This window comes from Catharus ustulatus, chromosome 30 (assembly GCF_009819885.2).
Source record: "Catharus ustulatus isolate bCatUst1 chromosome 30, bCatUst1.pri.v2, whole genome shotgun sequence".
Lineage (NCBI taxonomy): Eukaryota > Metazoa > Chordata > Aves > Passeriformes > Turdidae > Catharus > Catharus ustulatus.
Window position 1 is genome coordinate 2,576,072 of NC_046250.1, and position 13,575 is coordinate 2,589,646.

At 42.6% G+C, this 13,575-nt stretch overlaps 1 protein-coding gene across 2 annotated transcripts in view; it reads left to right on the forward strand.

Moving 5' to 3' along the window:
• The window catches only part of PI4KB (phosphatidylinositol 4-kinase beta), a 43,493-nt gene that overhangs the window by 21,625 nt on the left and 8,293 nt on the right, over positions 1 to 13,575 (forward strand). For both annotated transcript variants that reach the window (XM_033082998.2, XM_033082999.2), the window contains 4 exons: positions 2,825 to 2,934; positions 5,424 to 5,528; positions 8,184 to 8,307; positions 12,984 to 13,249. In XM_033082998.2, coding sequence (XP_032938889.1) covers positions 2,825 to 2,934; positions 5,424 to 5,528; positions 8,184 to 8,307; positions 12,984 to 13,249 — 605 coding nt within the window. The remainder of the gene's footprint in view (positions 1 to 2,824; positions 2,935 to 5,423; positions 5,529 to 8,183; positions 8,308 to 12,983; positions 13,250 to 13,575) is intronic.

Consider the following 13,575-nt stretch of genomic DNA (forward strand, 5'->3'; position numbering starts at 1 on the left):
AAGGCGTCCTCAAGGTGATAGGACCAACCCCAAGGTGCTGGGACCATCCCAAGGTGTCCCCAAGGTGTCCCCAAGGAGGTGGGACCAACCCCAAGGTGTCCCCATAGAGGTGGGACCAATCCCAGGATGTCCTCAAGGTGATGGGACCAATCCCAAGGTGTCCCCAAGGTGATAGGACCATCCCAAGGTGTCCCCAAGGTGATAGGACCAACCCCAAGGTGTCCCCAAGGTGATAGGACCAATCCCAAGGTGTCACCAAGGTGTCCCCATGGAGATAGAACCAATCCCAAGATGTCCCCAAGGTGTCCCCAAGGTGTCCCCAAGGTGTCCCCAAGTGATGGGACCAATCCAGACTGTCCCCAAGGTGTCCTCAAGGTGATGGGTCTGTCCCAAGGTGGCACCAAGGAGGTGGGGAGGATTGTGGTCATGCAGGTGTCACCAGGGTGTCCCCAGGATGGTGGGACCAACCCCAAGGTGGTGGGACCATCCCAAGGTGACCCAAGGTGTCCCCAAGGTGTCCCCATGGAGGTGGGACCAACCCCAGGGTGGCACAAAAGTGTCCCCAGGGTGGCACCAAGGTGATAGGACCAATCCAGGGTGTCCCCAAGGTGTCCCCAGGGTGGTGGGACCAACCCCAAGGTGGTGGGACCATCCCAAGGTGTCCCAGGGTGTCCCCAAGGAGGTGGGAGCACCTCAAGGTCTCTCCAAGGTGATGGGACCAACTCAAAGTGTCCCCAAGGTGTCCCCAAGGAGGTGGGACCATCCCAAGGTGTCACCAAGGTGACCCAAGGTGTCCCCAGGGTGGTGGGACCAACCCCAAGGTGGCACCAAGGTGTCCCAGGGTGTCACCAAGGTGACCCCAAGGAGGTGGGGACCATGGGGATGGGCTTTTGAGGTGTCCCCAAGATGCTGGGACTATCCCAAGGTGTCCCAAGGTGTCCCCAAGGTGTCCCCAGGGTGGCGGGACCATCCCAAGGTGTCCCAGGGTGTCCCCAAGGTGTCCCCAAGGTGATGGGACCATCCCAAAGTGTACCCAAGGTGACCCAAGGTGATAGGACCAATCCAGGGTGTCCCCAAGGTGTCCCCATGGAGGTGGGACCAACCCCAAGGTGTCCCCAAGGAGGTGGGACCATCCCAAGGTGTCCCAGGGTGTCACCAAGGTGTCCCTGTAGAGGTGGGACCATCCCAGGGTGTCCCCAAGGAGGCGGGACCATCCAAAGGTGTCCCCAAGGTGATGGGACCAACCCCAAGGTGGTGGGACCATCCCAGGGTGTCCCCAAGGCATCCCCAAGGTAATAGGACCAACCCCTGACTGTCCCCAAGGTGTCCCCAAGGAGGTGGGACCAACCCCAAGGTGTCCCCAAGGTGATGGGACCAATCCAGGCTGTCCCCAAGGTGTCCCCATGGAGGTGGGACTGTCCCCAAGGAGGTGGGACCAACCCCAAGGTGTCCCAAGGTGTCCCCATGGAGGTGGGACTGACCCCAAGGTCTCCCCAAGGTGATAGGACCAACACCAAGGTGGCATCAAGGTGTCCCCATGGAGGTGGGACCAACCCCACAGTGGCACCAAGGTGACCCAAGGTGTCCTCAAGGTGATAGGACCAACCCCAAGGTGATGGGACCATCCCAAGGTGACCCAAGGTGTCCCCAAGGTGTCCCCAAGGAGGTGGGACTGACCCCAAGGTGTCCCCATGGAGGTGGGACCATCCCAAGGTGTCCCCAAGGTGACCCAAGGTGTCCTCAAGGTGTCCCCAGGGTGATAGGACCAACCCCAAGGTGATGGGACCAACCCCAGACTTTCCCCAAGATGTCCCAGGGTGTCCCCAAGGTGTCCCCATGGACATTGGGATGGCACAGGGGGTGGGGAGGTGGCGCCAGGGTGGCATCAAGGTGGCACCAAGGAGGTGGGGACCATGGGGATGGCGTGGAGGTGGCACCAAGGTGGCACCAAGGAGGTGGGAGCAACCCCAAGGTGGCACCAAGGTGGTGGGACCATCCCAAGGTGTCCCAATGTGTCCCCAAGGTGTCCCCAAGGAGGTGGGACTGACCCCAAGGTCTCCTCAAGGCCCCCATAGAGGTGGGACCATCCCAAGGTGTCCCCAAGGTGTCCCCAAGGTGATAGGACCAATCCAGGGTGTCCCCAAGGTGTCCCCATGGAGGTGGGAGCAACCCCAAGGTGTCCCCAAGGTGTCCCCATGGAGGTGGGAGCAACCCCAAGGTGTCCCCAGGGTGTCCCCAAGGAGGTAGGACCAACCCCAAGGTGTCCCCAAGGTGATGGGACCAATCCCAAGGTGTCCCCAAGGTGACCCAAGGTGTCACCAAGAGATTGAACATGATTTTAATGGGATTTAATGAGATTTAATGGGATTTTGATGGGATTTTTAATGAGGTTTTGGTGGGATTTTAATGGGATTTTAAATGGGATTTTCATGGAATTCCATGGCATTTTATGGGATTTTAAGGAATTTGATAGTATTTTAATGTCATTTAATGGGATTTTAATGGGATTTTATTGGGATTTTATTGGGATTTTGATGGGATTTTAATGGGATTTTGATGAGATTTAATGGGATTTTAGTAGGATTTAATGGGATTTTAATGGGATTTTAATGAAATTTAATGGGATTTCATGGGATTTTAATGGGATTTTTATGGAATTTAATGGGATTTCAGTAGGATTTAATGGGATTTTGATGGGATTTTAATGAAATTTAATGGGATTTTAGTAGGATTTAATGGGATTTCATGGGATTTTAATGGGATTTTTTTGGGATTTAATGGGATTTTGCTGGGATTTGATGGGATTTTCCTGGAATTGCTGCAGCTGCCAGAGATGCACACCAACAGCTGTGACAACATCTCCCAGTTTTCCGTGGATTCCATCACCAGCCAGGAGAGCCGCGAGCCCGTGTTCATCGCCGCCGGGGACATCCGGTCAGGGGGAAACCTGGGAATTGTTCTGGAAAAATCCTGGAATTGTGATGTTCCTGAGAGCAGAAATCTGGGAATTTAATCCTAAAAAAAATCTGGAATTGTGGTGTTCCTCAGAGCAGAAATCTGGGAATTTAATCCTAAAAAAATTCTGGAATTGTGGTGTTCTCCAGAGCAGAAATCTGGGAATTGTTCTGGAAAAATCCTGGAATTCTGACATTCCTGAGAGCAGAAATATGGGAATTTAATCTGTAAAAAAATCCTGGGATTGTGGTGTTCCTCAGAGCAGAAATCTGGGAATTTAATCTTAAAAAAATCCTGGAATTGTGGTGTTCCTCAGAGCAGAAATTCAGGAATTCTTCCAGAAAAATCCTGGAATTCTGACCTTGCCTGTATCGAAATCCTGTGAATTTTTCCATGGAATTCCAGGGATTTTTCCATGAAAATTCCAGAAATTTTTCCACATAAATCCCTGGAATTTCCCTATGGAATTCCTGGATTTTTTCCATGGAATATCCCATTTTTCCCCTGGAATTTCTGGCTTTTTCCCCATGGAATTCCCAGAATTTTGACCTTTCCCAGGTCGAAATTCCCTGAACTTTTCCATGGAAATTCCAGGAATTTTTTCCTATAAATCCCTGGAATTTTTCCCCTGGAATTCCTAGAATTTTTCCATGAAAATTCCCAGAACTTTTCCACATAAATCCCTGAAATTTCCCCACATTATTCCCAAGATTTTTTCCATGTCATTCCCATGTTTTCCCCACGTTATTCCCGTGTTTTTCCCCATGGAATTCCCAGAATTTTTCCATGGAATTCCAGGAATTTTTCCATGGAATTCCAGGAATTTTTCCATGAAAATTCCAGAAATTTTTCCCCATGAATCCCTAGAATTTCCCCATGTTATTCCCATGTTTTTCCCCATGGAATTCCCATTTTTTTCACCCACATTATTCCCATTTTCCCCCATGTCATTCCCATTTTTTCCCCATTTTATTCCCATGTTTTTTCCCCATGTTATTCCTGTGTTTTTCCCCATGGAATTCCTGGAATTATTTCCATGGAATTTCAGGAATTTTTTCCATGGAATTCCAGAGTTTTTCCCATGGAATTTCAGGAATTTTTTCCATGGAATTCCAGAGTTTTTCCCATGGAATTTCAGGAATTTTCCCCATGGAATTTCAGGAATTTCCCCCCATAAATCCCTGGAATTTCCTCATGGAATTCCTAGAATTTTTCCATGGAAATTCCAGAAATTTTTCCACATAAATTCCAGAATTTCCCCACATTATTCCCATTTTTTCCCCATGTTATTCCCGTGTTTTTCCCCATGGAATTCCCAGAATTTTTCCATGGAATTCCAGGAATTTTTCCATGGAATTCCAGGAATTTTTCCACATAAATCCCTGGAATTTCCCCACATTATTCCCGTATTTTTCCCCATGTTATTCCCATTTTTTCCCCATGGAATATCCCATTTTCCCCATAGAATTCCCGGGTTTTTTCCCATGAAAATTCCCAGTATTTTCCATGTAAATCCCTGGAATTTCCCTATGGAATTTCAGGAGTTTTCCCCATGGATTTCCTGGAATTTTTCCATGGAAATTCCATGAATTTTCCCATGGAATTCCCAGATTTTTTCCATGAAAATTCCTGGAATTTTTCCACATAAATCCCTGGAATTTCTCCATGTCATTCCCATGTTTTCCCCATGTTATTCCCATGGTTTTCCCCATGGAATTTCAGGAATTTTTTCCATGGAATTCCAGAGTTTTTCCCATGGAATTTCAGGAATTTCCCCCTGTAAATCCCTGGAATTTCCCCATGGAAATTCCAGGAATTTCTTCACATAAATTCCAGAATTTCCCCACATTATTCCCATTTTTCCCCATGTTATTCCCGTGTTTTTCCCCATGGAATTTCAGGAATTTTTTCCATGGAATTCCCAGAATTTTTCCATGGAATTCCAGGAATTTCCCCCCGTAAATCCCTGGAATTTCCCCATGGAATATCCCATTTTTCTCCCATTTTATTCCCATTTTTTCCCCATGTTATTCCCATTTTTCTCCATGGAATATCCCATTAATTTTCCCATGTTATTCCTGTTTTTCCCCATGGAATTTCAGGAATTTTCCCTATGGAATATCCCATTTCCTGCATGGAATTCCCAGAATTTTTCTCATAGAAAAACCCAGAATTTCCCCACATTATTCCCCTGTTTTCCCCATGTCATTCCCATGTTTTTCCCCATGGAATTCCCACTTTTTTTCCCCACGTTATTCCCATTTTTCCCCACGTTATTCCCACGTTTTCCCCACATTATTCCCATTTTTTCCCCATGTTATTCCCGTGTTTTTCCCCATGGAATTTCAGGAATTTTTCCATGGAATTCCATGGATTTCCCCATGTCATTCCTGTTAATTTCCCCATGGAATTCCAGAATTTTCCCCATGCAATATCCCATGTTTTCCCCCCTCTCCCCTGTCCACCAGGCGCCGTCTGTCGGAGCAGCTGGCTCACACCCCGACCGCGTTCCGCCGCGACCCCGAGGATCCCTCGGCCGTGGCGCTCAAGGAGCCCTGGCAGGAGAAAGTCAGGTAGGGATGGGAATTCCGGAACGTTCCTGGGAAAAACACAGTCCTGGGAGCGGGAATTCCCAAAAATTCCTTGGAAAATTCTTTGGAGTTCCCAAAAATTCCCGGGAAAAACCCTGTGCTGCGAGTGGGAATTCTGGAAAATTCCTTGGAAAATCCCTCAGAATTCCCAAAAATTCCTGGGAAAAACACGGTCCTGGGAGCAGGAATTCCCGAAAATTTCCTTGGGATTCTGGAAAGTTCCTTGGAATTCCAGAAAATTCCTTGGGATTCCAGAAAATTCCTGGGGAAAACACGGTCCTGGGAGCGGGAATTCCCAAAAATTCCTTGGAGAATCCCTTGGAATTCCCAAAAATTTCCAGGAAAATCCCTTGGAATTCCCAAAAATTCCTGGGAAAATCTGGTCCTGGGAGCGGGAATTCCCAAAAATTCCTTGGAATTCCCAAAATTTCCCAGGAAAACTCTTTGGAATTTCCCAAAAAATTCCCAGGAAAAATCCAGTCCTGGGAGTGGGAATTCCCAAAAATTACTTGGAATTCCCAAAAATTGCCTGGAAAATCCAGTCCTGGCAGTGGGAATTCCAGAAAATTCTTTGGAATTCCCAAAATTTCCTGGGAAAATTCCTTGGAATTTCCCAAAAAATTCCCAGGAAAAAATCCAGTCCTGGGAGTGTGAATTCCCAAAAATTACTTGGAATTCCAGAAAATTCCTTGGAATTCCCAAAAATTCCCAGGAAGATTCCTTGGGAATTCCCAAAAATTTCCAGGAAAATCTGGTCCTGGGAGCGGGAATTCCCAAAAATTCCTTGGAATTCCCAGGAAAAAAATCTCTTGGAATTCCCAAGATTTCCCAGGAAAATCCCTTGGGATTCCCAAAAATTGCCTGGAAAATTCAGACCTGGGAGTGGGAATTCCAGAAAATTCCTTGGAATTCCCAAAAATTTCCAGGAAAATCTGGTCCTGGGAGCAGGAATTCCAGAAAATTCTTTGGAATTCCCAAAAATTCCCAGTAAAATCTGGTCCTGGGAGCGGGAATTCCCAAAAATTCCTTGGAATTCCTTGGAGAATCCCTTGGAATTCCCAATAATTCCCAGGAAAAACCCTGTGCTGGGAGTGGGAATTCTGGAAATTTCCTTGGGATTCCCAAAAAATTCCCAGGAATATCCTTTGGAATTCCCAAAAAATTCCTGGGGAAATCCCTTGGGATTCCCAAAAGTTGCCTGGAAAATCCAGGCCTGGGAGTGGAAATTCCAGAAAATTCCTCGGAATTCCCAAAATTTCCCAGGAAAATTCCTTGGAATTTCCAAAAATTGCCAGGAAAACTGGTCCTGGGAGTGGGAAAATTCCTTGACATTCCCAGAAAATTCCCTCAGAATTCCCAAAAAATTCCTGGGAAAATCCCTTGGAATTCCCAAAAATTCCTTGGAAAATCCCTTGGAATTCCCAAAAATTCCCAGTAAAAAACACAGTCCTGGGATTGGGAATTCCCAAAATTCCTTGGAATTCCCAAAAAATTATGGAATTTAATGGGGTTTAATGGGATTTTATTGGGATTGGATGAGGTTTTAATGGAATTTAATGGGATTTTATGGGAATTTAATGGGGTTTGATTGGATTTTATTAGGATTTAATGGGATTTGATGGGATTTTAATGAGATTTGAATGAGATTTTTTTTTTTTATTTTTAATGGGATTTAATGGGATTTTCCTGGAATTTAATGGGATTTAATGGGGTTTAATGGGATTTTAATGTATTTAATGGGGTTTTATTAGGATTTAATGGGATTTTATGGGAATTTAAAAGGATTTACTGGGATTTTCTTGGAATATAATGGGATTTTACTGGGATTTTCGTGGAATTTAATGGGATTTTATTGGAATTTAATGGGATTTTATGGGAATTTAATGGGGTTTGATGGAATTTAATGGGATTTAATAGGATTTTCCTGGAATTTAATGGGATTTTTATGGGAATTTATTGGGATTTTATGGGATTTTAATAGGATTTTATGGGAATTTAATGGGATTTTCCTGGAATTTAATGGGATTTTACTGAAATGTAATGGGATTTTATGGGAATTTAATGGGGTTTGATGGAATTTAATGGGATTTAATGGGATTTTATTGGGATTTAATGGGATTTTATGGGATTTTAATGGGATTTAATGGGATTTAATAGGATTTTACTGGAATTTAATGGGATTTTATTTGGATTTAATGAGATTTAATGGGATTAAATGGGATTTTATGGGAATTTAATGGGATTTTCCTGGATTTTAATGGGGTTTTAGTGGAATTTAATGGGATTTTCCTGGAGTTTAGTGGGATTTCAGTGGAATTTTAATGGGATTTTATGGAATTTAATGGGATTTGATGGGGATTTAATGGGATTTTATGGGAATTTAAAAGGATTTACTGGGATTTTCCTGGAATTTAATGGGATTTTATTGGAATTTAATGGGATTTTCCTGGAATTTAATGGGATTTTATTTGGATTTAATGAGATTTAATGGGATTTTCCTGGATTTTAATGGGATTTTATGGGAATTTAAAGGGATTTGCTCCAACTTTCCCCCACCCCCCAAACCCCCAGCCCCCTCCCCCATTCCCTATCCCATTTTTTTTCCCATTTTCCCACTTTTATCCCGTTTTTCCCCAGGAGGATCCGGGAGGGCTCTCCCTACGGACACCTCCCGTCCTGGCGCCTCCTCTCCGTCATCGTCAAGTGCGGCGACGACCTGCGCCAGGAGCTGCTGGCCTTCCAGGTGCTCAAACAGCTCCAGGTGAGGGGATCCCAAAGAATTCCCAAAGAATTCCCAATTCCTGGAAAATTCCTGAAAAATTCCTGAAAAAATCCCGGGTTTTTAGGACGTTTTATGGGGTTTTTATGGGATTTTTTGGCATTTTTTTGGGATTTTTTGGGATTTTCGCAGGGGTTTTGTGGGGTTCCAGGTGCTCAAACAGCTCCAGGTGAGAGGATCCCAAAGAATTCCCAATTCCTGAAAAATTCCTGAAAAATCCCGGGTTTTTAGGGCGTTTTTTGGGGATTTTTGGGATTTTTTTGGGTTTTTTTTTTGATTTTCGCGGAGGTTTTTTGAGGTTCCAGGTGGTCAAACAGCTCCAGGTGAGAGATTCCAAAAGATTCCCAAAGATTCCCAAAAAAATCACAATTCCTGAAAAATTCCTGAAAAAATCCCGGGTTTTTAGGGCGTTTTTGGGATTTTTATGGGATTTTTTGGGATTTTTTTGCGATTTTGGGGGTTTTTTTGGGGGTTTTATGGGGTTCCAGGTGCTCAAACAGCTCCAGGTGAGAGATTCCCAAAGAATTCCCAAAAAAATCACAATTCCTGAAAAATTCCTGAAAAAATCCCAGGGTTTTTAAGGCGTTTTATGGGGTTTTATGGGATTTTTTGGGGGTTTTTTGGGATTTTTTGGGGTTTTCGCAGGGGTGTTGTGGGGTTTCAGGTGGTCAAACAGCTCCAGGTGAGAGGATCCCAAAGAATTCCCAATTCCTGAAAAATTCCTGAAAAAATCCCGGGTTTTTAGGGCGTTTTTTGGGGATTTTTGGGATTTTTTTGGGTTTTTTTTTGATTTTCGCGGAGGTTTTTTGAGGTTCCAGGTGGTCAAACAGCTCCAGGTGAGAGATTCCAAAAGATTCCCAAAGATTCCCAAAAAAATCACAATTCCTGAAAAATTCCTGAAAAAATCCCGGGTTTTTAGGGCGTTTTTTTGGGATTTTTATGGGGTTTTTTGGGATTTTTTTTTATTTTTTGGGGTTTTTTTTGGGGTTTTGTGGGGTTTCAGGTGGTCAAACAGCTCCAGGTGAGAGGATCCCAAAGAATTCCCAAAAAAAATCACAATTCCTGAAAAATTCCTGAAAAGATCCCGGGTTTTTAGGGCGTTTTATGGGGTTTTTATGGGGTTTTTTGCGGCTTTTTTTGTGATTTTTGGGGTTTTTTTTGGGATTTTTGGGATGCTGCTGGCCTTCCAGGTGCTCAAACAGCTCCAGGTGAGAGGATCCCAAAGAATTCCCAAAGAATTCCAAATTCCTGAAAAATTCCTGAAAAAATCCTGGGTTTTTAGGACGTTTTTTGGGATTTTTATGGGATTTTTGGGATTTTTTTGGAATTTTTTGGGATTTTCGGAGGGGTTTCATGGCCTTCCAGGTGCTCAAACAGCTCCAGGTGAGAGGATCCCAAAGGATTCCCAAAGAATTCCCAAAAAAAATCATAATTCCTGAAAAATTCCTGAAAAAATCCCGGGTTTTTAGGACATTTTCTGGGGTTTTTATGGGTTTTTTTGGGATTTTTTTGCGATTTTTTTTGGATTTTCGGATGGGTTTCATGGCCTTCCAGGTGCTCAAACAACTCCAGGTGAGAGATTCTCAAAGAATTCCCAAAGAAATCACAATTCCTGAAAAATTCCTGAAAAAATCCTGGGGTTTTAGGGCGTTTTATGGGGTTTTTATGGGATTTTTTGGGGATTTTTTTGGGATTTTTGGGGTTTTTTTTGGGGTTTTGTGGGGTTTCAGGTGGTCAAACAGCTCCAGGTGAGAGATTCCCAAAGAATTCCAAATTCCTGAAAAATTCCTGAAAAAATCCTGGGTTTTTAGGGCGTTTTATGGGGTTTTTATGGGATTTTTTGGGATTTTTTTTGGGATTTTTTTGATTTTTTTGGGATTTTCGCAGGGGTTTTGTGGGGTTCCAGGTGCTCAAACAGCTGCAGGTGAGAGGATCCCAAAGAATTCCCAAAGAATTCCAAATTCCTGAAAAATTTCTGAAAAAATCCCGGGGTTTTAGGACGTTTTATGGGATTTTTTGGGGGTTTTTTTTGGATTTTTTGGAATTTTTTTGGATTTTCGCAGGGGTTTTGTGAGGTTCCAGGTGGTCAAACAGCTGCAGGTGAGAGATTCCCAAAAAAAATCACAATTCCTGAGAAATTCCTGAAAAAATCCCGGGATTTTAGGATTTTTTTGGGGATTTTTTTGGGGTTTTTTGGGGTTTTAATGGGATTTTAGGGTTTTTTTGGGGTTTTTGTGGGGTTCCAGGTGGCCAAATGATTCCAGGTGAGAGGATCCCAAAGAATTCCCAAAAAAATCACAATTCCTGAAAAATTCCTGAAAAAATCCTGGGTTTTTAGGGCATTTTATGGGGTTTTTATGGGATTTTAACAGGTTTTCAATGGGATTTTTTACTGTTTTCCCCCTCAGTCGATCTGGGAGCAGGAACGCGGATTTTAACAGGATTTTAACAGGATTTTAATGGAATTTTTTACTTTTCTCCCCCCAGTCGATCTGGGGGCAGCAGCACGGATTTTAACAGGATTTTTACAGGATTTGAATGGGATTTTAATGGGATTTTAATGGGATTTGAACAGGATTTTTTTTCATTCCCTTTCCAGTCGATCTGGGAGCAGGAGCGCGGATTTTAATGGGATTTGCTGCGATTTTAATGGGATTTAAACAGAATTTTAATGGAATTTTTTATTTTCTCCCCCCAGTCGATCTGGGAGCAGGAGCGCGGATTTTAACGGGTTCTTAATGGGATTTTAATGGGTTTTTAACAGGATTTTAACTCAATTTCAATTGAATTTTTTGCTGTTTTGCCCCCCAGTCGATCTGGGAGCAGGAGCACGTGTTTTAATGGGATTTGTTACAATTTTAATGGGATTTTAATGGGATTTTAACAGGTTTTTAATGGGATTTTTTTCTTTTTTCCCCCGCAGTCGATCTGGGAGCAGGAGCAGGGATTTTAACAGGATTTTAATGGGATTTTAATGAGTTTTTAACGGGATTTCAATGAGTTTTTAACGGGATTTTTTGCTGTTTTCCCCCCCAGTCGATCTGGGAGCAGGAGCGCGGATTTTAATGGGATTTACTGCGATTTTAATGGGATTTTAATGGGATTTTAACGGATTTTCAATGGAATTTTTTACTTTTCCCCCCTCAGTCGATCTGGGAGCAGGAGCGCGGATTTTAACAGGATTTTAATGGGATTTCAATGGGATTTTAACAGGATTTTAACACAATTTAAACAGGATTTTTTTCTCTTCTACCTTTTTAGGATTTTAATGGGATTTTAATGGGATTTTAATGGGATTTTAATGGGACTTGCTACAATTTTAATGGGATTTTAACCCGATTTTAATGGAATTTTTTATTTCCCCCCCCCCAAGTCGATCTGGGAGCAGGAGCGCGGATTTTAACAGGATTTTAATGGGATTTTAATGAAATTTGAATGGGATTTTAACAGGATTGTAACACAATTTTAACAGGATTTAAACTGGATTTTAATGGAATTTTAACACAATTTTAACATGATTTTAGCACAATTTTAACAGGATTTTAATGGAATTTTGACCCAATTTTAACAGGATTTTTTTCCATTCTCCCCTCAGTTGATCTGGGAGCAGGAGCGCGGATTTTAACAGGTTTTTAACGGGATTTTTTGCTGTTTTCCCTTTCCAGTCAATCTGGGAGCAGGAGCGCGGATTTTAACGGGATTTGCTGCGATTTTAATGGGATTTTAACAGGATTTTAACTGGATTTTAACAGGATTTTAACAGCATTTTAACTGGATTTCAATGGGATTTGCTATGATTTTAAGAGGATTTTAACAGGATTTTTTTTCAATCCCTTTCCAGTCGATCTGGGAGCAGAAGCACGTGTTTTAATGGGATTTTAACGGGATTTTAACAGGATTTTAACAGGATTTTAACAGGATTTTAATGGGATTTTAACAGGATTTTAATGGGATTTGAACAGGATTTTAACACAATTTAAACAGGATTTTTTTCTCTTCTCCCTTTTTAGGATTTTAACTGGATTTTAATGGGATTTTAATGGGATTGTAATGGGATTTTAACGGGTTTTTAACGGGATTTTTTGCTGTTTTCCCCCCCAGTTGATCTGGGAGCAGGAGCGCGGATTTTAATGGGATTTACTGCGATTTTAATGGGATTTCAATGGGATTTTAACAGGATTTTAACAGGATTTTAACGGGATTTTAACGGGATTTTTTTCTGTTTTCCCCTCCAGTCGATCTGGGAGCAGGAGCGCGGATTTTAACAGGATTTTAACGGGATTTTAACGGGATTTTAACGGGATTTTAACGGGATTTTAACGGGATTTTAATGGGATTTTAATGGGATTTTAACACAATTTTAACAGGATTTTAATGGGATTTTAACACAATTTTAACAGGATTTTAACAGGATTTTAACACAATTTAAACAGGATTTTTTTCTCTTCTCCCTTTTTAGGATTTTAATGGGATTTTAATGGGATTTCAATGGGATTTGCTACAATTTTAATGGGATTTTAACCCAATTTTAATGGAATTTTTTATTTCCCCCCCCCCCCCCCCAAGTCGATCTGGGAGCAGGAGCGCGGATTTTAATGGGATTTTAACACAATTTTAACCCAATTTCAATGGAATTTTTCATTTTTTTCCCTTTCCAGTCGATCTGGGAGCAGGAGCGCGTGCCCCTGTGGATCAAGCCCTACAAGATCCTGGTGATCTCTGCGGACAGCGGGATGATCGAGCCGGTGCTGAGCGCCGTGTCCCTGCACCAGATCAAGAAACAATCGGCGCTGTCCCTGCTGGATTATTTCCTGCAGGAGCACGGCCCCGCCACCAGCGAGTCCTTCCTCAGCGCCCAGCGCAACTTTGTCAGGAGCTGTGCGGGGTACTGCCTGGTCTGCTACCTGCTCCAGGTCAAGGACAGGTGAGGAATCACATTGAGGGGGTGTAGAAATTTTTTGGGGAATTTTTGGGATTTTTTTGGGATTTTTTTGGAATTCTTTTGTGATTTTTTTGTGATTTTTTTGTGATTTTTTTGTGATTTTTTTGTGATTTTTTTGTGATTTTTTTGTGATTTTTTTGTGATTTCTTGGGGATTTTTTTTGGTATTTTTTTGTACTCTTTTGGGATTTTTGGGGGGATTTTTTAGGAATTTTTTTTGCAATTTTTGAGGGTTTTTTCATGATTTTTTGGGATTTTTTAGGATTTTTTTTTTATTTTTTGGGGCATTTTTTAATTTTTTTGGGGGGA